The 27,772-nt window shown below is 38.5% G+C and overlaps 1 protein-coding gene across 18 annotated transcripts in view; it reads right to left on the reverse strand.

The window, feature by feature from the left end:
* Nucleotides 1-27,772, reverse strand: part of LOC112967126 (ankyrin repeat and KH domain-containing protein 1) — a 128,406-nt gene that overhangs the window by 64,747 nt on the left and 35,887 nt on the right. For 17 of the 18 annotated variants that reach the window (XR_003253858.1, XM_026067914.1, XM_026067918.1 and 14 more), the window contains exons 3-10: nucleotides 18,678-18,834; nucleotides 13,593-13,740; nucleotides 12,579-12,726; nucleotides 11,318-11,551; nucleotides 9,363-9,457; nucleotides 5,822-6,059; nucleotides 5,417-5,608; nucleotides 3,899-4,008 (exon numbers count right to left, since the gene is read on the reverse strand). Coding sequence is in view for 17 of the 18 variants with exons in the window: in XM_026067914.1 (XP_025923699.1) it covers nucleotides 3,899-4,008; nucleotides 5,417-5,608; nucleotides 5,822-6,059; nucleotides 9,363-9,457; nucleotides 11,318-11,551; nucleotides 12,579-12,726; nucleotides 13,593-13,740; nucleotides 18,678-18,834 (1,322 nt within the window). In the remaining variant the exon portion in view is untranslated. The remainder of the gene's footprint in view (nucleotides 1-3,898; nucleotides 4,009-5,416; nucleotides 5,609-5,821; nucleotides 6,060-9,362; nucleotides 9,458-11,317; nucleotides 11,552-12,578; nucleotides 12,727-13,592; nucleotides 13,741-18,677; nucleotides 18,835-27,772) is intronic. The other variant, XM_026067927.1, reaches the window with a different exon arrangement.

Raw genomic sequence — 27,772 nt, forward strand, 5'->3', positions numbered from 1 at the left:
GGGGGGGGGGAGTAAAAAGTACACCGGAATACAAAGGTTAGTTCATTCTACAAGCAAAGCAAGGCACTTTCAGCAAGGCAATTTCCCTAATGACCAACTTAGAACTCTCAAGATTTTCACTGATTTTTGGACTGAATCACATGTTTGATACCTATGGCAGACAACCACTCCTTGAAAAACAAGAGTTCTCATTTTCCACTTTGAAGAACAGGTTTTTTTGTTTTTGTTTTGTTTTGTTTTTTACTGAGACATGTTGATAATAATTCCCCTCAGTTCAAGCAAAACTGTACTGGGAACTACAGTCCCTTGCTAGAACTTTGGTTCAAGATCCTATTCTGAGACTGATAAAGCCTCAAATGGACACAAGCAACATATAGAAATCAGTTCAGTAGGGGAGTTGGGTAACTTTAGAGAAGTTGGAAGACCAGTTTTCAACAAGCACAAGACTGGAAATTGCCTGACGTCTTCTGCTCTCTGCTGGTTTCACTAAACCCAGCATGAAAGATGCTTCTCCTCTGAACACAGAGGACTGCAACCTTAAAGCCCACAATTCAAATCATGCTCAATCCTGACCTCCTAGCAACTGAAGAGAGACTTCAAAAGGCAAAGAAGTTTTGAGACCTTAAAGCAAATGCTTTTCAACTCATGAAACAAAGGCTCTATGAATCAGGAAGGAAATGAGAGAACTGATCATAACAGATCTAGACAGCTGGTACTTGTTCTTCCTTCAATTCAGGAACACTTAGGGGATAAAGTTGACAAGCTTTCTTTCTTCACTCTAGAACTAAGCAGAAGAAAAATCCTCAAGAACGGTGCTCCTTGCCATTGTGGTCTAAAAGAAAAGAGAATATGCAGATGTCTCATAGAGCAATAAAGTTATAACAACAAAATTCAGCACTGGCTACACCTCTGCTGGTAAATAAAACAAAGCCAGGAAACAATCTCAGGCATGGGACCACAGATCACTCACACTGCTTATTTCTTAGCAGCCTCCCTGGCACAACTCTGGCCCATGACTACTGGCAGTCCAGAACAACAGGGCATGATTCTGGGAACAGCATGCAGCAAAGTCCGTTCCCAATGGTCAGCATGGATAATACTGCATCAAGTTACTCTCTATCTCAAAGCCTTGCACCTGCAAGGACCTCTTCAGGACCTCATGCCACAACCCAAGGGTGTGCAACATATACCCCCAGTTGATATTATGAAAACACCACTCTGGTAAGCTGTAACACAGCTCCCATGAGACACTGAACAACAACAACAACAACAAAAATAAACACAACCACACCCTTACAAAAACAACTGACATGGAGTACAGCCCCATGGGCACCATGACAAGCTCAAAGAGACCCCAAGCCCAGTGCTGCACAGCATGGATGTGGTCAGCCTGAGCCATTTCACCTGGTATTCAGGGAACAGCCCTTGGTGCTATTTTATTATATAAGCATAGCCAATGTTTTTCTCAAGAAAGACAGCTCCATAACAAGGTAAAGTGTTTTATTTCCAGCTTCTCATTGACTGTATTGTCCAGACAAAGCTGGATTCTAGGACACAATGAAACAATCTCAGGGGAGACTGAAGCTGTAGGATAAAAAAAGGGAAGAAAGAATAGCACGGAGAACTGAAGATGTACTTTCATTTGCTGTGGCTGAACAATGGAAGGACAGCAAAATTAACTAGACAAATGAAGACAGACAGGCCAGCAGTTTAAGAGATTGGACTGGATCTGTATTCAATACCTTGCTCCACCGCAGACTTCCTGTGACAGCTTGGTCAAATCATCTAATCTCATTTAAATCGCTAATGATAATTGATATCTAGGAGAATAATCTTACATGGTACTGCCAAAGAAGGTATTTCATACTCCAGTAGTAAAGTACATGCACTCAAGGAACTTTCTTCAGAACAATTACAAATATAGCAAATTCATTCAAAACAACTTAAAACTTTCAATAAAGCAAAGCAACACTGAGGTTTGAAAGGAACTATTCAAAACTTGAGGCACCTGCTGAAACATCACTGCAGTTTTCCAGGTATTTTCCTGTCTTCAGTAGATTTCATCTATAAGTTATGACACTCCTGTTCCTGTTTCTTAGTTTAAGTGCCCTGCCTAGGTAGGGCAAGAGACAATATGACACCTTACTATTTAAACATGATTATACCTGTATCATTTGGCATTTAACACACATCCTCCCTCCCTCTGAAGAAAGAATTACTGAAGTTTAACTTACATGTTACAGACTACACATTTGCTTTTTCATTTAAAATTGCTACTTACAACCAGAATTCAAAAAGGGGAGAAAAACCCCTTACTTTAAAGTGATCATTAAGCAGTGGCAGGCCCTTGCCAATTATGCATTCCAATTTATATTTCTTTGTCAACATTTCAGGCTTTGCTCCTCACTGTGGGATACTTCATGGATTATTACCTTTTATCACTATGTACTTTAGTTTGTTTTTTTTGTTTGTTTGTTTGTTTTTTAATCCCTTCCCCTGCTTGATAAAAGACAAAAAAAAAAAAAAAAAAAAAAAAAATCTATCACAGCTATAGTAGAGTGGTTCCTGGCTGGTACCTAACACTGAAGTGAACAAAGTGCAGATGTGCCAAGAAATAAAAGCAATTAACACAACCTTCCTTCCTGATAGGAGCCTACCATTAAGAACAAAAACTTTAAGAAATTTCTTTTTCTGATGTTGAGAAAAAAAAAAAAAGCTTGGGTCCCTGCATAAGAACTAATGTGGCCTGAAAAAGGTATAGTCACGAAGAAGAGCAGTAATTCACTATTATAACATGAATTTGTTTATACTTACAAATATAAACCTCAAGAATAAGGCTTAAGTGAAGTCCAGATCTGAATTTAAGTAACTTAAACAGGATGCTGAAAACTTTCAGGTTCAACGATAAACTTTCCTGGCGTTTTTACCATTTTTCTAAAAACAAATGAATGTTACAGTACTAGCAGTACAAGCTGCTAGTAAGACTGTTGGGGTTATTTATTTATTTATTTTTTTAATAAAAGAAACAGCTCACATTAATGAACTGCAAGGACAGTAACTACTTGCTAAACTAGGCATAAGGCTTAAGTGCAGAGTATCCAAAGTATGCTCCTGAGCAACATGGAAGATTAAGGTAGCATTTGCTTTTAACTGTTCAAAAACCATACAATTCTATTCCTGTGGCTGATGAAGAAGTTTTATATCTCTTGCAGCATAGTATCAGAAAAGTAAAAATAATTGCATTTAAAAAAAAGTTACGGTTAAATGTATTGTGAAAAACAGACAAACATTGTGAAAGCGATATGCAAAAAACAAGAGTTGCAAGAAAGAAATGACTTCTAGGACAAAGAAAAGAGATCATATTATTTTGGTCATTTAAAAGGCATTTGCTTAGTTTAACTTTTGAAAATGACAACACAAAAAGAATACCAAGGAGACTCATGGTGTTCAGAAATGAACAATGAAATAGAGAGGTAGTAGCTGCTAGTACTAATACATTTTAAATGCAGAGCAGTGGAGCAGATAAATTTTCATCCACAAGAGTCTGGGAATAATAAACTGGCATAATAAAGGAATGAAGAATATATCCTTCTAAGCACTAAAAATTATAGAATATACCAAAATTAAAGATAATCAATTGTGAGAAGTGTAAGTTGCAGCTAAAATTTTCACTTAATGGATCAAGAATTAGCCAATAAGAACATTTATACTTTAAGACCAAACAGAATATTCAGGGTTTTTTTTAATGCTTCTTTCACATGTCTTTTCACACCCATATACAAATCTTAATTCCTAAAAATCTTCTTCTTGCTCTCTAAGCATATATGCCTTAGCACTTTTTGATACATGGAGTTTGAAACTAAAGTATTTTCCCCACACGATATAGCAGAAGTCTTACCAAATCCGCACCAGCTTGAAGCAACACATCTGCAACATCAGTATGTCCATTTTCACAGGCATAGGTCAAAGCTGTATCTCCTGTTGCTGTGGTGGCATGAACATTAGCTCCTAGAAACACAGCATCAGTTATTTCTTATTGGACTTCTCCTTACAAAGTATTTCATATCAGATGAACACAAAAATCAAGGCACTTTCCAGCCATAACAACAGCTATGTCCTAAGGACCGACAGGCATTCATTGCTCTCATGGTAAAAATGCTCCAAAGAGAAGGGATAAGCCAAGGCCTGGAAAAGTCATGACTGACAACCTAAGCATGTAAACCTACACGCTCACTTATTTCTACTTTCCCCCTACAGCAATGAAAATTTCAGTTGTTATGACAAACAAAAATGAATCCAGACACTTGTCTAGACTATTCATTTGACAGGGAGCTGCATGCCAAGGAAAACCAGCTGAAATGTATTTTATTAGATAAGTATTAATACTACATGATCATACATTTCTACAAGTTTCATCTCTTCCCTACTCTCTAAAACCATTTTATGTTAAAATAATGACTAGCTTCATATATGTCAGCTACATGAAAACTATGCATGTCTCTTACTATCTAACATATTCTTCTTCTACAAAAATGCCAATGTGATTAGCCATTTTCTTATTTTCAAAGCCCGAGATATATTTAGAGACTCACTGATGCCAAAACAAGGCTCCTCAATTAACTTTTTACACTATCAGTAGAACTGAAGTGCGAGCAGAGTTCCAAGTGAGCTGGCGACTGGTGTCACATGCTGGTATCATTGCACAAAGAGACACAGTTGTTACTGTCCCTCGATGAGCAATGAACATTACTTTCTAGAATTACAAATCAAGCCACTTTTATGTTTATTCTTAGGAAAAAAGAGCATATCAAAATAAATCACTTTGTATTACAAGGAAAACTTCCAAAATGCAGCCCTTCCCCCCCACCTTTTTTTTCCCAGCAGTTTCACTATAATTTGTCTCTACTAACTTCAAAACTGGCAGATGAACACTTAAGTGTCATTTTGCCCCCAACTCCAGCAGAATTATTCCACTTTATCCTACTTTAAAGAGATTCAGCACATTCCAGAATCTGTCTTGCACACTGTTTCCCAGGGCCCAATTCCTAAAGTACTGGTTATTCAGGGAGAATATCTGTCTGCAGATAATAAGACTCAGTCAAAACAGGAGTAGCATATAAAAACAAGCATTGTCTGTATTAACATTTTGTCCTAAATGCAGTTAGCTGGAAACAATGTTCCTAACGAACGGTGATATTTTGTGGAGATGAAACAGAATCCAATGCTCTCTAAGGCTCTTTCCCCTGTTAACAGTATCAACAATGCTAACATGCAACATACACATTTTTTCTTTTTGTTAAATCCACGAGGATACAGTTTCTTGTTACAACACTACCATCATCAAATATCTGCTAAATCATATAGAACACTGAAGCTACACTGTCAGTGGGTCAGATCATTCGTATTGCACACATACCTGCTGCCAGCAAGTATTTCACCAATTCAAGATGACCCTCTTGAGCAGCTTCCATCAAAGGTGTTGAGCAACCGAGTTCTATATCAGCTCCTGCCTTAATAAGGAAGTCAGCTACTTCAGAAAACCCTCCACAACATGCCAGAGTAAGAGCAGTTTCCTGTGTTTCTTCTGTCTGTGCATTTATATTTGCTCCTAGGAAACAAAACAGCTGTTAATTTAACCGACCAGACACAGGGTGGGAAGGTGAATGCTTATCACCTCTGTAATTTAGGTGCTCTAGCTTACAGCAGTAAGCAGTGACAACCACATGCTAAATCATAAAGAGTTTGCTCTCTACAGAATACTTAATGAAGAACAGTCAACACTGCATCCTTCTTAATGAAACTTATTACTCCATTATCTCACCTTGTGCCAGTAACAAGGCCACCATCTCCTCATGGCCTTCTCGAGCAGCTTCCATTAGAGGAGTGTAACCTTCATCATTAACTTCCTCCAGGTTTGCTCCCCTTTCTATCAGGAGAGCTGCCAGCTCTACATGTCCACCACAAGCAGCCAGAGTGAGTGGGGATTCAAAGGAATCTGCAGGCATATTCACTTGAGCACCACTGTCTAAAAGCAAGCGAGCTACTTCTACATGTCCATCCTACAAGGCAGAAGGGAAAACATAAAAATCAGACACAGCAAGTCATTAAATGCAGTAGTTTCAGTTGCTGTTGTATTAGATCTGAAAATGATTTAGAGGGGGTTTTTTTTGTTTTGCTATGGTGGTTCCATTTATGACAATTATGGCAATGCTTGGATTAAACTGACATTTAGATTTCCATCTACATTTTGCTAGATTTCAATGCATCAGAAACAAAAGCTTTTTTTCTTTCTTTCTTGGGGGAGTGGACTTTTTTAAATATCCAGCAAAACACCTGGCACACAAGAGTAATATAGATAGCAAACAAGTACCATAAATAGACCCACTGCATGACTAACTCCCAAAACAAGTATTGGAAGAAAAATTTTCTTCATAATTGATTCATGGCTTCTACAGACAAACAGCTACAACAGACAGATTCCAGATCTGGGAAAGGCAGAGTAATTACAGAGAAACTGAAATAGGTTACAGTGAGGTAGGAAAAAGGAGGGGAGACTGAAATAAATCAGAAGTGCCTTGGGGTGAATGAATCTTTGCCATATAGGGAAGAGAACTAGGATTGCCATAGAAGTCCATTTGAGCCCTTTCTAAAAACATAAAAACGTAGCTGTTCACTTCTCAATAAACTATTACTATACTGCTGGAAGTTGCTTGGAAGAGAATATGTACCAAAAATTCATGTTTCATCTAAGGTGTGATTTGTAGAGAGCCACAACACCTTTGAGAAAGGGAAACATACAAAGAGGTTTTGACATTAGGAAAGAAGAAACACCCACATATGGCATCTCCCTCTCACGCAACTTATGGTAACTGAACCCAAACCTGTTGAAATGGAAACATACTAGCAAACAAAATACACCTTTAAAGGGGAAGGTCAAGTCATGAGAAGAATGCAATTGTTCAGTGAGATACGGGCATTCTGAGGGACTAATCAGAATGTTTAATACAAGACCTTTCTTCAGCATACACAATAGGATAACCTAAGGATGAAAAGGGAACTCTTTATGCTTTCCAGATGTGTAGGTATTAGGTACATCTCCTGGGACATTGCATTTATCATCCAGAGAAATACTGAATTTTTCTGGAAGGAAAAACTGTGAGCCAACTTCGATGATTTGGCAATGCCAACACAGCTTTGTTTCCTGATACAGTGGTTCTCCAGCAATTTGACAGTTAACCTGGATTAATTCCTTAAACTAGCCCCAACATGTGCTGACCAGATATTCCTAGTGAAGTAAAAGAGTATTTCTCCCACGGGAAGACATAAAAAAGCCCAACTACAGGGGCAAAAAGCAGATGTATTTATGTTAATTTCTTGAAGAAAATCTAAATAAAGTTGGGTAACCTTAAAGGGCAGAAAATACATTAGAAGACCTCTCCTTTCCAGGTTAGGGCCAGACTTGTCTGGGCTAGGGCACAGATACCTAGCAGTGATCCAAAAGTGGAATTCTCAGTTCATATTACAGATTAATTGCTAAAATGTGAGAACTTCTCATCTATTAAGAACAGCATCTTCAAGCAAACTTCTCCCTTCTGACCTCATCAGGATTGTCAGACAGTAACTCAAACAGTTAACAGCTGTAGGAAAGGGGGAAGTGAAATACCAAAGCTTTGGCAGGACTTGCCTGTTATCTCAGTTAAGTTGACTTTGAAGCAGGTAGTAGATAACCTGAGACTTGACAACACCCATGTCTGTAAATTAGAGATGCAAGCTGTTGTTCCTGGAGAAGCTAGCTAAAAGCCAACAACAAGGTCATCCAACTAGTTAGTATCTCAGCCATAGCACTCCGACCTGACCAGAACACAGTACTGAAACTCTCAGAGGCACTTACAACCTAATCAATGAACAGGGACCAGGTATCTCATCTTCCTGTTATGACCTTGCAGCATTCACCGGTCGGAAAACAATGAAGACTGGCAAAAGTCAAAATAACATGCTCAAATGGTTCCCTTCTGGAAGGGTTCAGGCAAAAGATAATGGCAAGGAACAAACTCCATCACTGGACTTGGAGTTGGGACTTCAAGGGATGAATTTTCTCTCTAGTGCTTTTGAAACACACTGAGAATACGCATTCAGTAATGCAAACTGGTCTGAAATACCCCAGAGCTAACAATGTGCAGCAGACCTACACAACTTTATCCTTCCCCAAGGAAGATGCTTCATAGCCAGCATGTCACAACCCTGCTCACAGTGTATCATGCTGAAAGTGGAAAAGTGACTAAATCTTAAACAGAACAGAGTGGGCAGATGAAATCATTCAGTTTGCAGTCATGATGCAACCTACTTTAGTTGACAGCACGTACCCACCACTCTTAGGTCCTTCTGAATTACATATTGACACTAGGCTCTCATACAGGGAAGAGTACTCAAGGATACTATCACCATCACACTATCAGAAGACTTCAACCCAGCCTGAGAAGTTATGATCTGACCTTGGTCACTCACATCATCATCTCACAACTGCACTAAAAGAATACGTGAGCCTTCAGCTCTCAGAAGACTAGCGAAACACTGCAGCCCATCTTCTAAACACTATAAGAGGCTACTAGGAGCAAATTAAGTTTTCCTCCATTCTCTGTGCTTCCTATGAAAACAAAATCCCTGTTATTTTCTCCAAGAAGTTCCAGAGCTTGAAGAACAGATAAAAGATCACCTATGGCTCTGGACAAAAACAAACAGATATGCTCTGACACAGCAGTGCACTCAATATTAAGATGAAGCTCTTGGAAAGAGAGGGCTTTTTTAATGGCTGCTTTGAAATTATATGAATTGCCCAGGAATTCACTAAGCTACTTTTGGTCTACCTTTTATTTTTTAAAGAAACTCACAGCACCATTTACACCTAAAACATATTTCCTGCATGGTGAAGGGATCCATGTAATGCATTAGTCATCCAGTTCAATGCACTTCTGGAAGGTTCATACCTTCCAGATTATGATCTGTAAGACCTTTTTTAAAAGAGCTAGTTTCCCACCTTTGTCTTTATAAACTGCAAAAGAAAAGGTGACTTGCATTCAACCTATTATCCTATGGCACTGCAAATTAGATAGCCCTACACTTCACCCAGAGAACATTTAAAACAACACGTCACACACCCAAAAGTTAGAATAATTCTTCCCTATGGCCAGTTAGAGGCTTAGAAGCTGGCTACTTGTGGTAGTTAACTATAGCAATGGCTTTCTTAAAATAACCAAAATACTCTGCATCTGCAGACAGAAGACAGCTTGTTAACAAAGACTCACTTTATCATCCCCTTTACTCCTCTCACTGGAAAGGAAGCAGTACAAATAAAGGCTATTTACCATGCAGGCCTCCATTAGCGCTGTGTGCATCTCATCTGTTTTATGTTCTTGATCAGCTCCAGCTTCAAGCAAAAAACGAACCATATCTAAATGGCCTTCAAATGAAACAGATCAAAACAAATAAGCATTTAATATTACAAGGTTTTAGTAGTACAGACAAAACACCTAATGTTGATCATTTAGATTTTCATAGTTTGCCATTACAATTTTAACAAATTTTAATTTGCAACCTCAACTGTTTTTAAAATACTAAAACAAATACCAATGCAAAACGGGCAGTCAGCCTTAAGACAGCAACCTTCCCCAAAGATACTGCCCTGCTGTGAAATGACAACACACCTTTTACTAATTCAAATTCACACAACAGGACCCTTTCCTTGAGACTTAAAGCTATTAAAAAAGACCATGCTCATTCCTTATTCATCTGTACGGTGACATGATTTAAGTGTCCCAAACAGCATACATTTTGAAGGGAAAAAAGAAAAGGAGAAAGAAAATTACCTTCTAAAGATAGGTTCATGCAGCTATGAACTTAACTAAGCTTTTTAATCACAGTATTCACTTTTGAGAACTCTAAGATGCAGACACCATGTTGCATTATGTTATTTGACACTATTTTAAAAAGCTTCTATTGAACTTTACCAAAATTTGTTTTCACTTCAACTGATCAAACATTTCTCAAAATAAACCCCAAAGCCCAAACATATTTAAGGACTGTATTATGGCTTCCATCACTTTAGACTCTGTGCCCCTTACAAGTAAGGGATTTTATCCTCCCAATGGACATCCTCCTACAAATAAAACTTTTTGTTTTATGTAACAAACTGATACGAAAACAAGGTAGCTCAACAATCTTGCCAAAGATAATATAGAAAATCTCTAGTCTATAAAAATCTCATATTATATTACTCTTCCTAATAAGTTTTACGTTATAAGAACTAAAAATACCCATCCAATACATCCAGGAGTACTATTACTGAAAATTCTCTGTCTTGTACTACTATATACTGCAGGAAATCCATGACAGATTCAGATCCAAGTTTTCAGACAGGTTATACACAGCATGTATCCTCAGATTTTCACCAGAGGCAAAACCTGCAACTACTGTGACAATGATCTGCATCCTTACAGCTTCTATTAGAAGGAGAAAAACAGTTGTTGGAAAATTTAGAGAGGTTTTTTGGAAGAAAAAGTTTTGGAAGCACAGATAACCATTGCACTAAGTTATTTTATAAAGAAACTTCAAACACCTGTCAAATTTGAAAAAAGCAGCTAAAACCAAAAGAAAAAAAAAATTAAGTCAAAAGTCCTTAACAGCTTCCATAACAATTCATAAGTGTCCCCCAAAATTATACTGGAGGAAAAGTATTCAGTAATAAATACTGGCATTTTTTCCATCAGGAATTCTAGGAACATCTGTTGTAACTTCACACTGTCCTAACAATTAATAGAGAAGTTTTCAGAACATTAAGATAGTTGTTGAGGGCAACATGAATGACAAGGGGGACCACTGGGTGGGCATCAGCAGGTGGTGGGAAAGGAAGACGACAACTGAGGTGGTGTCAAAGCACAAGTTTGGATGCAGCCAGCCACAAACTTCATATTCAATGTGTTGAACATATGTCCAAATGTGGTGGACAAACAGCATCCATGTGGCCAAAAAGTCAATTAACAGGATTGAGATCTTAAAAGCACACTTTTGTTGTTAGAATAATAATGATAATAATCCACCCTAGTGCATAGGCTTAATACCATTCCACCAAGAATAAATATTTCCTGACATGGAGTCGAAAACAAAATCTAGCATTCCAAAACAGTTAAGAAAAAGTTCAGTCAAGGTTTGTCTGGAAACTTCAATTACACAAACGCTAGCAATGCTGCAAGTAAATTTCAACAAAGACACAAACCAAGGCAAGAGACAAAAGTTTCTTCAAACAATCATTTCAATATCATACCTTTGTAGCATGCAAGTGTAAGTGCACTTTCTTTGAACTCATTGGAGTGAGTGTTGATTCCTGCACCGTATTCCAGCAATACTCTTGCAACCTCAACATGGCCTGCACTGGCTGCTTCCATTAAGGGGGTATGCCCATTCTCATTGTGGTCTTCTATATTAGCACCTGCTTTCAATAGCACCTTCACTATGTCAACAAATCCCCCAGCACAGGCATAAGTGAGTGCTGTGTTCCCTGTGGAAGAGAAGTTTATATGAAATTCCTCTCCGTCATCCACCCCAAATACAGAAAAGGAAGTCAGATTTTTAAAACTCTGAACAAAACCAAGTGTTTATCGTTAACAGCAGCCTTTTACCTGACAGTAATGTTACTCTAACCAATAGTTTCAGGTTGGGTATAAAATTCCATCAAAGCCATCATGTGAAAGAGTTCTAATACTAAGCCAATATTAAAAAATAAAAAATAAAAAAATTCTTGGCTTATAATTGTGTTTCCTACTTCAGCACAGAAAAAGGACAAAGACATCAATGAATAATTTTCATGCTCAGTGTAAAAGGATTTTTTTTTGTCCAAGTACTCCGTGATCCCTTGAAAGGTTTTTATTGGCTGGATGAAAATAAAGTATTACATTTTAAAACATGGGTTCTGAAAATGATAGAGAATCACATATGGCTCATTTTAATTTTTACAGTCAGTTTTAAGCTATTTTACAGTCAACAGCTTTAATTAATATGGCTAACCATCAGGACAAAAAGCACATTGCAAAATTCAAACATCTGACACTTTTAAAAGATTGAACAATGATTGAACTGTATCTTAAGATTAGTAAAATTAAACTGCAGGTTAATATTTCCAGCAAGGTTAGTTACCGTTACTGATCAAAGAATCGTCCCTCCTTTTCAGTAAAAAGCCATATACCAAAAGAATTGATCTTGACCAAACGTGTTCCAAGGGCTTCTTACTAGACAGTTTTGGATTATATGAATGAGAAAAGCTAAACTTCATGCATTTTTCTGGTCATCTTACAATGAAGTGGTTTTCAGAGGAATAATACTTTTCATTACAGTTAATATTAAGAGCTATCATAAGAACCTTATTTGGCCATTATTAAACACAACTATCTGACCTGCTCTTAATCGTTCCTGTCATATCTTTTTATAAATAAACCTATCAAACACTTAAAAATATAGATGCTCAGAACAGTAGCATGTGGCTTATATGGCAGTATCATTAATTTTTCCAGTTCCTGCTCCCCAGTTACCTGTTGAAGACTGGGCGTTGACATCTGCACAATGAACAAGGAGAAGTTTAACAATATCTACATAGCCTCCGCTGGCAGCTGCCATTAAGGGAGTTATGTCTCCTTTATTCCCTCGATCTTCAACATTTGCATGCATTGCTAGTAGCACCTGAAAAAAAAAAAAAAAAAAAAAGAGTTCACTTTAATGAATAAATTGTAACACCTACATTTTGCTTTTAGTTCAAAGGGGTTTAAGAATGATTCCCCAGTAAGCCATTGCACCCCCTTGCAGTAAAACCCCTAGTAGTTAAGAACAATGGTCCTCTCTAGGATCATTTATAATTACTACCTATACTGTGCTCTGCTCTAGGAAATGCTGTTTTTCTAGATCACTTGCTCATAGCTGTTAAAGCCAACATTAAGTTATAGTGCAATATTGACATTTTCAAATGTCACAGGGCAATTCACTAACTAGAATGATAACAGAGACATGACAAACTTGCATTAATGACCACAGCACAGACTAGTTTAAATTAAAAAGTAAGCAGTTTTCTCCCTGTACGCTCCCCTGGCATCAGAACTTCCAGCTGGGCACTTTCTGAGAATCATCACAAGCATCTTCAAAGAAGATATGCAAGCATAAAGGCAGTCGCAAAATTAATACACTGTTGATATAGATGTGATTCAGATAATCACTTTTATTTCAACACTAATTTAGATCCTTTTGCAATCTCTGCCTGGCAGAACAGCTTGACTGCATCTAGAACAATGCCAGAAAAGCAGAGATATATTATAAAAAACAAGACACATTCTTCAGACAAGTCCCTTAAACATAAAGGCATAAGATGGCATAGTGCATTTAAAAAAAGATGACCGATAATAGTAACCCACAACAAAATAAGCCATATTAACTAAGGTTCCAGTTTAGATAATAAAACTTATTTTAATCAGAACAGCTAAAAATCATCAGCTATCAAAGAATCCCCTTACACAATATTTCATAAAGGTTTAGTTGTGACTATATTTGTTACTTACTTGTGCCAATTCATAATACCCAGCTGAACAGGCCAAGCAAAGGAGACTCTCCCCTTCTTCAGTATGTTCATTTACACTTCTTCCTTCATCCAGCAGCTTCCGGACAGCATTTACATCCCCATCTGAGCATGCTTCTGCCAAACTGCGACTGGAAAAATCAGTAACCACAAAATAAGCTCAAAATAAATCTGCAGTAGATGGGTAGCTTCCTTATGCAAGAAGCAAGTTTCTACTTTAATGCTCATGACTTTAGTACAAAGCCTTAATAGAAAACACACCTTGCAGATTTTTTTTTAAATACAGACATAAAAAGATACACAAGATGCACCATCCATATGAGAGAGGTGCCCATTTCACAGGAGAAATGGAAATAATAACCTTGCTTATGTCTAAATCAGCTCCTGTTCTCATCACCTATTAACTTCGATAATAAGCTCTCATACAGACTTCTAGTGCAGTAAAGAGCATTCGAACTGAGGCAATTTGTGGTGTTTGCAAAATACAGAGGTAAACCTCACTGATGCTATACATAGCCTGTGTGCACGTGGCACTCCGCCAACAAGCTATGACCATGACAAGCTATTGACTACAGGCACCAAGGCAAATTCCTAGTACAGAAAAAGCCAAAGTGAACAGCCCAGTACCACAGAGAGCACTAACACTGAATTCTGCAACAAGTCAAACTTCCTGGCCATCGTCTCTCTTGCAGAGAGACGATTTCCTTCTCTGCACTGCCCAAAAGCTTGCTTCTTTTAATTGGAAACAGTGATTTCTTAATTTAAGCAGACATTTTAAACCAAGAAAAATCCTTACCACACCTAATGACCTAATCTTCAAGAAAGAAGGGAGAAGAGCATTACAATGGTTTCATCTGTGTTTCTTTTCATACGTTATTAAACTTTTTAACAACTTTTAACAGCAATAACAACATAAATCCTACGTGGAAAACTAATAAGCTATCCTTAAAAAAAAAAAAGCTAGATAAGTAACTACAAACTAAGCATTTGGAAGGAAAATACAAGCCATATCCCCAGTTCTTGGCATCTAAAAGCTCAGGAAATCGTAATCACTACTTTAACTATCATTAACCTTTGCAGTAAAGAGATGGTACCCTATGACGTAAGAAAGCACACTAAACAAATCTAGAAAAAGAGGGTGAGTTGAGTTTCAATTGATTTCAAACCAAGTCACCTGCCCTTTCAATCTTTTTCTAGACTGCAGGAAAAAAAAGAGGAATTCTGACAGCAAAGACAGCTGTTAAAGCATTGCTAAACATAAATAAGAGTACACAGAAGCAAGCCATGCTCAGCACCAACTCAGTTACACTTATCTAAATGATGATTACTCTTATTTAGAAAATACATACAGGGAATCACAGCCCCTGAGCACTAGGATCCAAACTACAATTAATGCTTTGGTGGGAGAGGCAAAGGGAGGAAGGATCTTCTATTATAAACAGCATGCAACTGTAGGTGATCCATTGTAGGTTCACTAGTAGGTTCAGATGCATTAAGAACCTCAAACTTGTACTTTTCTTTTATGAAAATATGAGTTAACTCCATAATTTCTCATCTCTGAAGATGAAACTGACTTGAGCACAAAGTTTCCTTAGGAAAGCATACAAATTTCAATTTTCAACTCACTTCCAAAGACTGCAATCGTTGAACTATGTCTGAACTATGTTAAGTCCCTATTTTGAAAGAAAAACCCATTTGCCATATACTCCAAAATGAAATAAACATTCTAGCACCTGCTAGATAACAAGATGAGAACTGACCTGAAGAGAACATTCAGTATCTGAACTCTTAACATTTGCATTATAACCTCTTTAAGTATCTTAAAAATAATTAATATTTTGTGTATGTTTATTATTTGGCTACTTAGTCAAGCTTGTACAATGAAGCAATGGCTGCAGGACACTATCAAACCTGCCACCTTCTCCTCAAAGGTAACAAGGGACAACTGTGCACTCATGACACAAGCAGTCAAAAAGCCTTGCTGTAAGCTACATGTAATCAGGCTTTTACAGCATGAGTTCCTATGTTCAGCTGGGAGGAAAGGGTGGGAATTCAGGCACTTCTGCCTACACAGACTAGCCTTTAGAAGTAGGAGCCACCCAGCGCCATAATCTGCAAGACAGGTCCCGAAAGAGAGATCCATCATTCTCAACAGGAGACCTTAGGCCACTCTATATAATAAACTGCTGTGAAACCAATTCTGTTCTGGGAAAGAGCTATTAAAAATGGGACTCAGACTCGATACTAGTTGACCCACGCATCTCAACAGTTCTCCCAGTCTGCTCTCTGCTTAGGTCCTCTTTAAAGTATTTTCCAGACATTTTGTGAAAAGTGACAAGAATGACCTTCACAGAATTACCGAGGTTCGAGTAAGCCTCTGGAGACTGTAAAGTCCAACCCTCTGCTCAAAGTAGGGTCAACTAGGTCAGATTGCTCAGGGCTGTGTCAAGTCAGCATTCGAGTACCTCCAAGGATGAAGGCTCTACGACCTCCCTAAGTGACTCATTCCAGCATTTGACCACCCCCACAGTCAAAAGCTTTTTCTTATGTTTGAGTGGATCTTCCTGTAATTCAAATTGCGCCCACCACCTCTTGCCCTGTCACTGGGCACTACTGAGAAGAGTCTGGCCCCATCTTCTTTACTCCCTCCCATAGGGTATTTATACATCTTGATAAGATCTCCCTCGAGCCTTCCCTTCTCCAGGCTAAACAGTCCCAGCTTTCTCAGTCTCTCTTCATATGTCTGATGCTCCAATCCCTTAATCATCTTTATGGTCTTTGCTGGATTGCTCAAGTATATCCATGTCCTCCCAGAGCTGGACATAATACTCTAGATGTTGTATCACCAGGGCTGAAAAGAGAGGAGAATCACATCCCTCAACCTGCTGGTAATGCTCTTCCTAATGCAGTCCAGGATGCTGTTGGCCTTCTTTGCCAGAAGAGCACATTGTTGGCTCATGTTCAGTGTTCATGAGGAAACTCGGATCCTGCTCTGCAAAGTTTCTTTCCAGAGAGTCAGTCCCCAGTCTGTAATGATGCACAGGATTATTTCTCCCCAGGAGCAGGACCATTTCCCTTTGATTTCATGGGGCTCCTCTCTGCCCATCTCTCCAGCCTGTCAAGATCCCTCTGAATGTCAACGTAGCTCACTGGTGTATCAGCCGCTCCTCCCGCTTCTGTATCATCAGCAAACTTGCTGAGGGTGTACTCTGTCCCTATATCCAGGTCATTGATGAAGAAGTTGAACAGAACTGGACTCAGTACTAACCTCGGGGTACAGGCCTCCAACTAGACTTTGTGCCACTGATCTCAACCTGCTGAGCTTTGCCATTCAGCCAGTTTTCAATTCACCTCACTGACTGCTTACCTAGCCCAGACTTCAGCAGCCTGTCTATGAGGATATTGTGTGAGACAGTGTCAAAAGACTTGCTAAAGTCAAGACAAACAACACCCACCACTCTCCTCTCATCTACCGATCTAGTCATCTTATTGTAGAACGTTATCAGGTCAGGCATGATCTCCCCATGCTGACTGCTCCTAATCTCCTTTTGCTCTTAGTATATTTGGAAATGGCTTCCAGAAGATTTGCTCCCTCATCTTCCCAGGGATCAATGTGAAGCTGACCTATAGTCCCCCAGCGCCTCCTTCTTGAAGATGACATTTGCTTTCTTCCAGTCCTCAGAAATCTCTCCCAGTTGCTACGACCTTTCAAAGATAATCAAGAGTGGCCTCGCAGTGACATTGGCCAGCTCAGTCAGCACTTGCAGGTGCATCCCATCAGGTCCCACAAACTTCTGCATAGCCAATCTATTTATATGTTCCCTGACCTGATCCCTTTTCCATCAAGGCTTAGTCTTCTTTGCTCCAGACTTTCCCACCAGTCTCAGGGGCCTGGGATTCCTGAAGGCAAATCTTACCAGTAAAGATCAACACCAAGAAGCTCTGCCTTTTCTGTGTCCCCTGTCACCAGGTCTCCTGCCATATTCAACAGCAGGCCCACATTGTCCCTTGTCTTCCTTTTGCAGCTGATATCCTTGAGTTTGATATCTTTTTGCCCTTCACGCCCCTTGCCAGATTCAATTCCAGGAAGGCTTTGGCGTTCCTAGCCACATCATCTCTGCATGCTTGCACAGTGTCTCTATGTTCTGCCCAGACCATCTGACCCTGCTTCCACCTCTCCTATGCTTCCTTTTTATGTTTGAGTATGCTTTTCCAACATACTTTCTTATCTCCCCATGTTTTGATTCACATGTAATTTCCCTAATTTCACTTAGGAAATGATCTTGTCCTATGTCTGTATTTAAATTTTGAGAAGTGACACACTTTAAGCATTTTGTTTTACAAATTCAAGTCTGAATTTCAAGAGGCCTTCCATATGAAAAGAAACTTAGATTTTAAATTTTAGATCTTTGATCTTAAGTTCAACAGTATGTGCATCTCAACAGTTTATGAAAAATTTGTACCAGTTGTCAGAGTAGAAAATACTTGAGAAGCTCTAAACATTGCTTTGAAATTTCCAATGTAGCAGAAAGCTTTTGAAACCTAGGACAAAGCCTCAGTTCTACACTCTCAAGAGTTAAATGTTGTCCTAATTAATCATCATCTACAAAAAGTTACCTGATATATAGTTTCATTTTTCCCTATGCCCCTGAGCAAATCATTGCCTAGTAGGTATTAGTATTCTCTCCCAACTTTTAACACAGGCAATGAGCTAGATCCTTTAATTTCCCCTCAGCTACACTGTGGCAGTAGGCACAGAACTATCACTAGCTCTTCTATAGCTAAGAATACTACCAGTTCTTGAAAAAGAAACCAACTATCTTGTATACAGAAAAAGCAGCACTTTCGAATTTAGAAAGTAAAAAGTTTTGTACTTTTTCCTTGTACTTCTTAGCTAATAACTCGAAGTGAGAATAGTTACACCTTCAGACTTAATACCTTTGCTTTTGCTACAGAGCAGATAGTCTTTACTAAAGACTAACTGCAGAAATAAGTGAATTTTAAATGAAAAATGCAAACTTACATTGTAGAGTTAGAAAACTGGGGGTGGGGGGAGATCAATACATACTTGTCCACTTGTCCTGCATTGTGATTGTTCTCTGCTCTCATCCGTGTCAACGCAGCAGCAGCTTCATCCAGTGCACAGCTGACAGAGGACGTCAGTCTTCGGAGAACCTCAGGATCTGCGAAGGCTTTACCATCGGCAGTGGACAATTTACCAATTCCTTCAGTGTACGTTTGTTCATCAGTCAGGTTAGTATGAAAGTCACACAAAAGAAATGCAAAGACACCATTTTAGACTTCAGCCACATGCACTATTAGTTAAAAATCATTTGCAAACATGCCAGAAACTCAGCTACTTAAAAGTAACTGTTAACATTTACCTATGATCTGAACATTTAATTATACCACAGCAGTAGCAAAACTATTTTTCAACTGGGGCAGCTTCATTACCTGTCTCAAATTTCGAGTTTATACACCTTTAGGGATGGGGTGGGAGAGAAATCTTTGAAGGGACTAAGGATAAGTCCAGGGGTCAAACCCAAAAGCAGAAGTTTGAGAAAGAGATATTAATTCCACAGACTTTTAAGGTTATCCAAATGAACAAGAACTTTCCACTTCAAGTTTTAAAGTTATTTTTCCTTTCCTGTTCAACTCCACCCAAAAAGTGGATTTAGTCTAATATACTTTTGTTGCTTTTTTTTTTTTAAAGAGTAGGAAAATTTCTATTTTTTAGCATAAAGTTTATTAGCTTTATTTCCCAATAGTTTACAATTCTAAAGCGCAGAGATCCAGCTACAGGCACAGCAAATTTGAAATAAAAATTTCAAATATTTGAAGCATATTTGAAATAATCCCCCCTCTATACTAACATTACACTACACAAGCAGAAATACTTAGCCTGAATGAACTTTTGTAATAGTTTCTTTTTAAAAAAAGAGTTTCTTTGCTGCCACACTAAAGCTGCAGGCCCATAGAGAATAGCACCATAAGTAAGTATTTATCTCATTCATTTAAACTGCACTTAAATGCCAAAAGAGTAAGTTTTTTCACAGCTGATGAGATTATGGTACATCTGAGTAGTGGTCTTACTCCACATAGTTTGTTACAGTTTTGAACACATTTAGAGCTAAAGGTCAGTCTATTTTACATATGTAAACATCACAGCACAGTTGTCTCTGCAGTGTAGGCACAGCTTACATTTGCATATACAAATGTGCAAATACTGTAAAGAAATATACGGGGGAATTATATTAGCTACCTTCATCAGTGATGAACCAGTAACTTTTCAATTCCTTAGCAGTTATATAGGGTTAAATTAGATATAAACCTCGGGGGGGGAGGAAATGCATCTTACTACCTCAAAGGGTAGTGCTATTTGGTATGCACACCTCTGAAAGACTGATTTACATCATGTTCCTCACTTTCCAGTCCATAACTACTACAGTATAAACACTGAAATCACACTTTGAAAGTTTTGAACACTCTTCAGAAAAGGTATGTCCCCTGTTTGAGCACCTCCAATTAATTTTTCATTAATGTAAGAATCAATGCTTATCAATTTTCTCCATCCTGAAAACAATTTAGGACAGCATATCCCAGGCATACTTTGTTACATAACCCTACATCACTGTTGCAACTCTGGTAAGCGGCTGGAAGTATTCAAACGCAATGTTGCTGACAAAAATGAAGAATCCCCACCTCTAACATTCAAGTGGGATATCTATGATGAGGTGCAAAAGGTTTACTTAGCTGATTGAAATGAAGTACAGGGTACCAAGTTTGGGATGAATTGCTTAAGATACTTGCTCAGAATTAAGTGTGTTACCTCCCTGGCTCCAATACCCTATGTGGATCACTTCAGCATTGTCGAGAGGTTACAAAAATGAAATGCAAAATAAATTATCCACTTCACAATAAAATGAGAAACTACGACTAGATTCTATCTACACTACACCTCTATTTGGCTAGAGAAAGAAGAACTTTTCCTTTCAGCTGTAAGAAAGCAGGCTTTTTTCTTGAAGATCAAGACTACTTCTGTGGTAGCCACAGAATCTCTGAAGACAGCCGAGCATAAGCACAGTCCGAGGCCTGTATCCTGCTAGGACACACTTTGCTCCACAGTGCAGTTCCAGCATTTTTGACTGAAGACAATCAGACCAAGGACACGTAGAGCTAGGGACTCTGGACTCCATTATTTATAACGCTTGAAGAGGCTACTGGCCACTTGCCCCCTTCCGCCTCTAAACTCTTGAGGTCATAACCTTTTTAGCCACTGCTACTAAAAATAGTGAGGCTATAAATAACAACCCTCAAACACCACAGCTCACACCTCACACATGAATGTAAACTGAATTTGTTGTTAGCTTAGAACGGGATACAAGTTGCAACTACTCAAGAGCAGACACCCCTGTGATTGTGGTGGTACTTTCCAGCAGAGGTGTAGGTTGGATATTTGGGTATAGTAATTGTGAAACTGGCCTGGGGAATTGTTTTAGTACCAAATACACAGAAAAAGTGGTAGTTTTTATATAGATCTGCTTCCCCAGTGCAGCTCACAGACTAACCACAGATGTTTACATTAGCTACTTCTGGTGGCAGTATTGGCTTACGGTAGCTTACAGTGTACCTAAGAGTACCAACTAAGGAAATAAAAGGGAATTAAGTCTTCTCAATTCAGCACTAAGGCCTCATCTAGGACTACTATAACCAAATCTGAACACCACATTAAGCAAAGTGGAAGCACTGGAGAGAAACCCACAGGATTTAGAAGAATATGACCCCTGAGTAAAGGCTGAAGGGACTGGATTTAGTTTGCAAGGAGCAGCACAACAGCAGTTTTTATGTACTTCAAAAGGGCCTCATGAAGGAGACAGTAATCAGCTCTCTTGTTCCCAAAAGTGGGAAACAAAAAGAAGTCAGGTCAAAAGACAACAACAAAAAGAAATGGCTATCTGAAACTAAACTGGATATCTGAATCATTTCAAGTTTTTAAGGTAGTAAAACAGACAGGTTACCTAAGCAGACCATAGAACTAATCTTCTTCTGCACATCAAGAAGGGATTAGATGAGAGATCTGCAACAGAAATTTGTGTCTGTGATCCTGCCCTTATCTGGTGTGAGGGATTGCCTCAGTCTCTTAGGCCAGCTCCCTTCTAGTCTTAAGTCTATAGATTCTGGTTAGTCCCAAGAGGAAAAGCTGCTGGATTTAATTAGGATGAGGTATAAGCAAGCAGAAACTACATTTGACAAGTCTCTCTGTTTTCAGTGCTTGCTCTTTCAAGCATTCATACACAGCACTTCTGAAGCCAAAAAGTCACACCACAGGTCTACCAAGGCCTATATCCCATGAAGAGAAACAAACTACTATTGCTGCAGAGCTCCTGCTCTAAAATATCTGTTTTCATAGATTATTACAGGTGGTCTCTTGGAAGGCTTCCCAACCACTGGCTCTTCCTTCCAGCTGTTAAGTCACAGTGACAGCTCACTTAAGTTTCCTTCTTCATTCCAAAAAAGGTACTATAACCACACCAAGAACTTTCAGAGTGCAAGTTAAAGAAGCCGTTTGTTCACAGAACCAGCTACAACTCAACCCCGGTGCCAACACAGGTTATAACTTCATACCACTTTTCTACAGCAAAACAATGTGTCAGATGCTCTGCTCCTCAAAGCCTCATGGGCAACTGTGTGAAGAACCAAATCACTTTTTTGAACCTTTCCAAACTAATTGACAGCAACAAAAGACAGCAGAGCAAACATTTGTTAGGCTGGACACAGCACAAAGGAGATAGACTACAAGAATTACCAAGGTGGATCCTGCTACTGCAAACACCAATTCATTTAGTCTCATTTTGCAGGCTTACGGTAGCATCTAAATAACTGCTCGGTTTTTACTTCACTGTGATTTAGGATGACTATGCCAGAATCTTATTGCTGTAATGCTCAGTCATCTTCTAACCTTCAATGTAACTGTCTTCATGTCTGCTTTACAACCACTTACTCGTGTCACACTGCCAGGTGGTTATGCCCCCTCATACACTTGTGCAAAGGTTGGACAGTAGCAATCAGATCTATACTTGGGCATGATTCTACAAGACCAAAACTCTTCTAGTCTTCTCCCATCCAATGAATAACAAAAGTATTCTCAAGACCATTCTCCACAGTTGTTTGGATTCATCTTTCTTGTCCACTGGTGACCACAATTTTCTACATTATTACAGTCTCACTAGCATATTATGGATTCACAAGAAATAGTAAGGGCATCTGATACTACCTGAACTGATAACTACTTGTCTGAACAGAGTATTTGACATCCTGCTTCTTACTGTGATAAAAGGGCACATCCTTGATGTCTTCCGTTACTAAAAATGTGGTGTAAATCTGTTTTTTCATGGATTGATCGCTGTTGCAGGCTAGTAATTCCGCAAAGAGAACTTAGGAGTCACTGTAGATAGTTCTTTATCCAGAGCAATCTATAGTCATTAGTGATATGGAGAAGGTGACATTCTCAATGCAAAGTTACAAGTCACCACTAAAATTGTGAAGAGTATGTTTACAAGCAAATTAAAAGAAAGTACTTTCATACAACAAGCAGTCAAGGTTTGGAGATCACTGCCATGCTGCAAAGGCTAAAAACAGTGAATTTGAAAACAGATTAGATAGGCTTTATACTGATATTAAATACAGCGGCCCAGTCACTGACTAGCTCAGGACATTCCTGAACAACAGACTACTGGAAGAATGCAGAAGGGAAAGACTGCTATCTGCACCGTTTCTACTGCTTTCCCCTTATGTGTTCACAGCTAGTTGACTTGAGGACACAGGGAGCTAGACACATCTTTGGTCTGATATTGTAAGACAGTTCTTTATTTGAGCACTTTTTACTGAAGCCATCTTCTAACGCATCTGCAATACCTGGCAAAGGCAAGGCCAGTGGTATTATGTGACAATAGAAACAAGACCTCTTAACCACATTCTTTTTTGACTAGAAATAAATGACCTAGCACCTCCCCATCTAACATATCAACATACAGACTGTGGATATCCAGATTAAAGAGAAAAGTACCTAGTACACCAAGAAAACAGTTTGGAATTCCTGGATCTGCATACAGACGAGTCTTTCCACAAACCCTGAGCATCAGCCATCTATTACACAGTGTACAGGTTCAGGGTGCATCTGAAAAGGGACTTTCTGCCAGTTTAACAAGTCAACAATTTAATAGTTTAACAAAGAGAACATTTCTAGTACAGCTGACTAGTATATAACTACATACCAGGTAGAGTCTGGAGCAACTCTTTAAAAAAAAAAAAAAACCCAGCAACTCTACAGAGCACAGCGCCACTGAGTTTAGTGGTACATAATGCCAGACGTTCCGGAAGTTAGTACCATACCAAACTACATAGATTAGCTTGAAGTTGATTAAGGAGGTACACTAGAACATGGAGTTCACCTTGCAAGAGAAAAACCTGCTCAGAGATAGACCTATATGTACCTTTAACCAACACTCTGATTTGAAGCATGGGCTTTCTTACTGACTTTCAGAGTCAACAGGATGTTGAGGACTACCACGGTTAGAGTTTCAGGGTAACCTGATCTGAGCTGGTAACTCCTCAGTGTGATCTTCCCTAGTTTAACCAGGCAAAGATACAAATACCATCTCAGAAAAACAGGAACACAACCAAGTTTGTCTCTGTGGAAAAGGGACAGGAAAGGTAGTGCGATTTTTGGCATGAGGAATCAGAGATTACATTTTCTGAAAGCCATGTATATTTTCACAGTTTGAACACAGAAGTTGAAAGCCATCTTAAAGAACCATCACAAGAAATAATCTATGACTAAGTTTTTTCAAGTTCACTTCAGCAAAGGAATAATAATCCACATTGGAGTGACCATCCCCTTTTCTTCTATTCCAAGAAATGGAGCATTCTAGCAGAAGTATCACATAATTTATCCTCTCTTATTGGATAAAGTTCATACCAAGGATAAAGAAAATATTTAATTGATGTTTCTAGCTAGTAGTTCATAATTATCACTGTTTAAAATACCTTAAAAAGAAATTACTCTGTTATGGAGCCCACAGTTAAATCACTCATACGTAGACACCAGTCTGTGTGTCTCCTTTAGACAAAGGAGATCAATGCATAGAAGTGTAAGAGGTAACGTCAAATAATCCTCACGAAAACGAAACTGCAGATTCAGTGGTTGTGATATTCCTTCTCAATCAGTTCCAGCATACGGTGTGTTCTAACACACACTTGAGGCCATTCACCTGCTAACATGTCAAACCTATGGTCTTGCATTTGTCAAAGTCCAACTGAAATTCAGCTCACATGCAATCATCTGCTAGCCCTAGAAGCTTAACCAAATCCTTTGCTTCCTTCAGGTCTTGCACCACCTGTTCCACAAACACAGGTTTTGATGCAAATCTGGAAAGTTAGAAAAGCCCAAAGATGAATGAAATGAGAAGCACAGTACAGAAACGCGTCTTTTTTTTGCTAATGGTATGTGAAGAACCTGCATTAAGTAGCACCTCGGACAAGGTGAATGTTCAGGGATGGAGATGGAGGATTTTGTTTCAGCTTCTTTATTAGAAGCCTCATTCAGATAAAGTGAGAAGTTCTAGATGGTGAAAAATAATTTCAGCAACTCTACCAGAAAAAAAAAAAAAAAAATTCTAACACATTACACAGGTGCTACCACAAGACTAGAAAGTAATAAGCATGACTGAGCATACCCTGTTCTATAGGGCCTCAAGTGTTTTAATTCAAGAATAGCTGGGACACAGGTAGGGCTCCTTCAAAAGCACATCAAAAGGATTCAGTTCAGGCATGTCAAGAGTAAAACCTAAAGGAAGATTTCTTAAAGAGGAGATCCGTTAGGATCTTTTGGTCCACAGGTATTTTTATTTCTGATAATACTTAAGAGTAGCGCAGCATCTGCAGCAAGCTCCTATCTACTCCTTTTCTGTAAATTACAGCAATGGAGGAAACAAGCATAGATTATATCAGTTATCTACTAAACAACATCCTCCTAATATCTCTTTGATGTCATAACTTCCTGCTTTGTGCATGTTAACAGAAACAGATTTTCTAATCCCCCATCTTACCAACAAAAAACTGTTCACTTTGCTACTTTCTGATGACATCAAAGTATTTTCCCAAGCGCTAGGTTTACATTATGTCATTTCCAGAGCCAGCAATCCAAAGCAAAGTTATTAACACACCTACCCAGACCCACAACGACTTTGTGGCAAACCCAGGAAAGCACCATATCAGCTCTGGCTTGCTGCCCATGTTTAATGACTAAGCAAGGTTTGCAAAACTCTACTTGCCTCATACAAGTAATTTAAGCCAGTACCCAAGTGGTGAAGCAACTCGAATTGGTGAGGCCCAAAGAACACTCACTGCCTGACCTGTGCCAGTTGTGCTCAAGAACAGGTTTCAGAGGCTGCGCAGTGCTCCCAGCACAGCAAGCGAGGGGCCGAAAGACACAGGCACAGCAGCACAGAAGCATCAAGTACTGTTTTGTCTCACCAGTTTTCTAACAGATCCCAGACAAAACAAAACAAAAGTGGGGGGGTCTCAGTGACTGAGTGACAGCACAGCAATGCAAAGACAGACAAATTTTAGTCTTGCAATGGAAATTTCAGCAAGGATGCAACACAGATTAATTTAGCACATCTAAAAATGAGTCAATAATGCTGGCTATATGTTTTGTTTTAAAAATAAACTAAAGTCTTCAAGGAAAAAAAAACATATGTTGAGTAGTACTATTTGTGCATAGGAACTAGTAAAATATTAATAATTCATTCTAGTGTAGTCACCTTTCCAGAATTCAGGTGCTTTTAAAAAAAATTTAAGATAATTTTCTTCATTAAAGGAGGTAAGATTTAAGCCCCTCTTTAATGAGTCAAGCATCCCATTATACTTGTAAAGTTTCTGTATGATTCTGGTGATCCTTTGAAGAATTCACACAATACTTACAGGCCCTAACCACATCTAATATAGTACACAGAATTAAGTGCGAAGGCAGACCTTAAGGAATTTGTAATCCAAAGATGGACAGTCAGTAATAGTTGTATTGAAATCTACAGAGATTTTGCATCTGAAATATCCATTCCTATCTTAGGAAAACAGGTTAGTTATTTCAGACTTTATAATTTGTCTTACCTGCCTACATTTTATTGCTAACATTATTTGTATGAGGACATACAATCCCTTTTCAGGGGTAAGTGATTCCGTTTTGTCTTTCAAAAAAGTTACATTTTGACATCCATTTCATACCACAGAAGTCTTCTCCTAAGACATTAGCCCTTAAGTAAATATATTGGTAGCAAGCACCCTTTCAACAAAAATATTTTGCTTTACCTTATCTTTTCTATCATTAATAACAAAAAGATGAATTTTGAACACAAATACGCTCTCAAAATTCAAAATTTGAATTCTCACTCTCCGTTACACTTAAAATGTACTTCCATGTTGCAACAAACTGACTTACAATCTTACCCCTGTCACCTCAGTCCCAGGAAAACTTTGATTACAGGTTGTTACAACCTTAAAGAGATCCAAACCACTTAGTACTAGCTGTACCATTATGTATAAGATTACCCATTAGTGCTTAAATAAGCATGCAATTTCATATATGAGTATCTTTAAACACCACAAAAAAAAAAAAAAAAAAATACAAGAAAGTATCATGAGCTAACAACTAGCTGGGTCCCCCTCCCTGCTCAGAATTCTTCCTAGATCAGTCTTTTTACACTGTATAATACCTTACAGAAAGGTAAACCCCCCTCTAATTGTATTCTGCTTTATTTATTAGATATCAACTCAATAACATTCTCAAAAAGAAATGGCAACCTAAAGTTACTTGTTTTACTCTTTACCACAAAGAGCTCAGTTCCTTGGCTGTTTTCTGCGTTTTTTAATGGCAAATCTATCACAGTGTGAAAGTTCAGGGCACTACAAAACCAACCTAATACATCAAAAGGACAGAGCTTGTCTTCTAAATAGAAAGATCATAGTTAGTACGACATTTGGCTGTACTGGGATAAACTGTCAACTTAAACTGTCTTAAACTGTTTTTAGAAAAGTAGCACAGCTCTCCAATGTAATTTGTAGGATCTTCCTGAGCTCGCTCTGAAAACTCCAAGTATGCTAACA

The sequence above is a fragment of the Apteryx rowi genome, unplaced genomic scaffold, assembly GCF_003343035.1.
Source record: "Apteryx rowi isolate R43461 unplaced genomic scaffold, aptRow1 scaffold_264, whole genome shotgun sequence".
NCBI classification, from domain to species: Eukaryota; Metazoa; Chordata; class Aves; order Apterygiformes; family Apterygidae; genus Apteryx; species Apteryx rowi.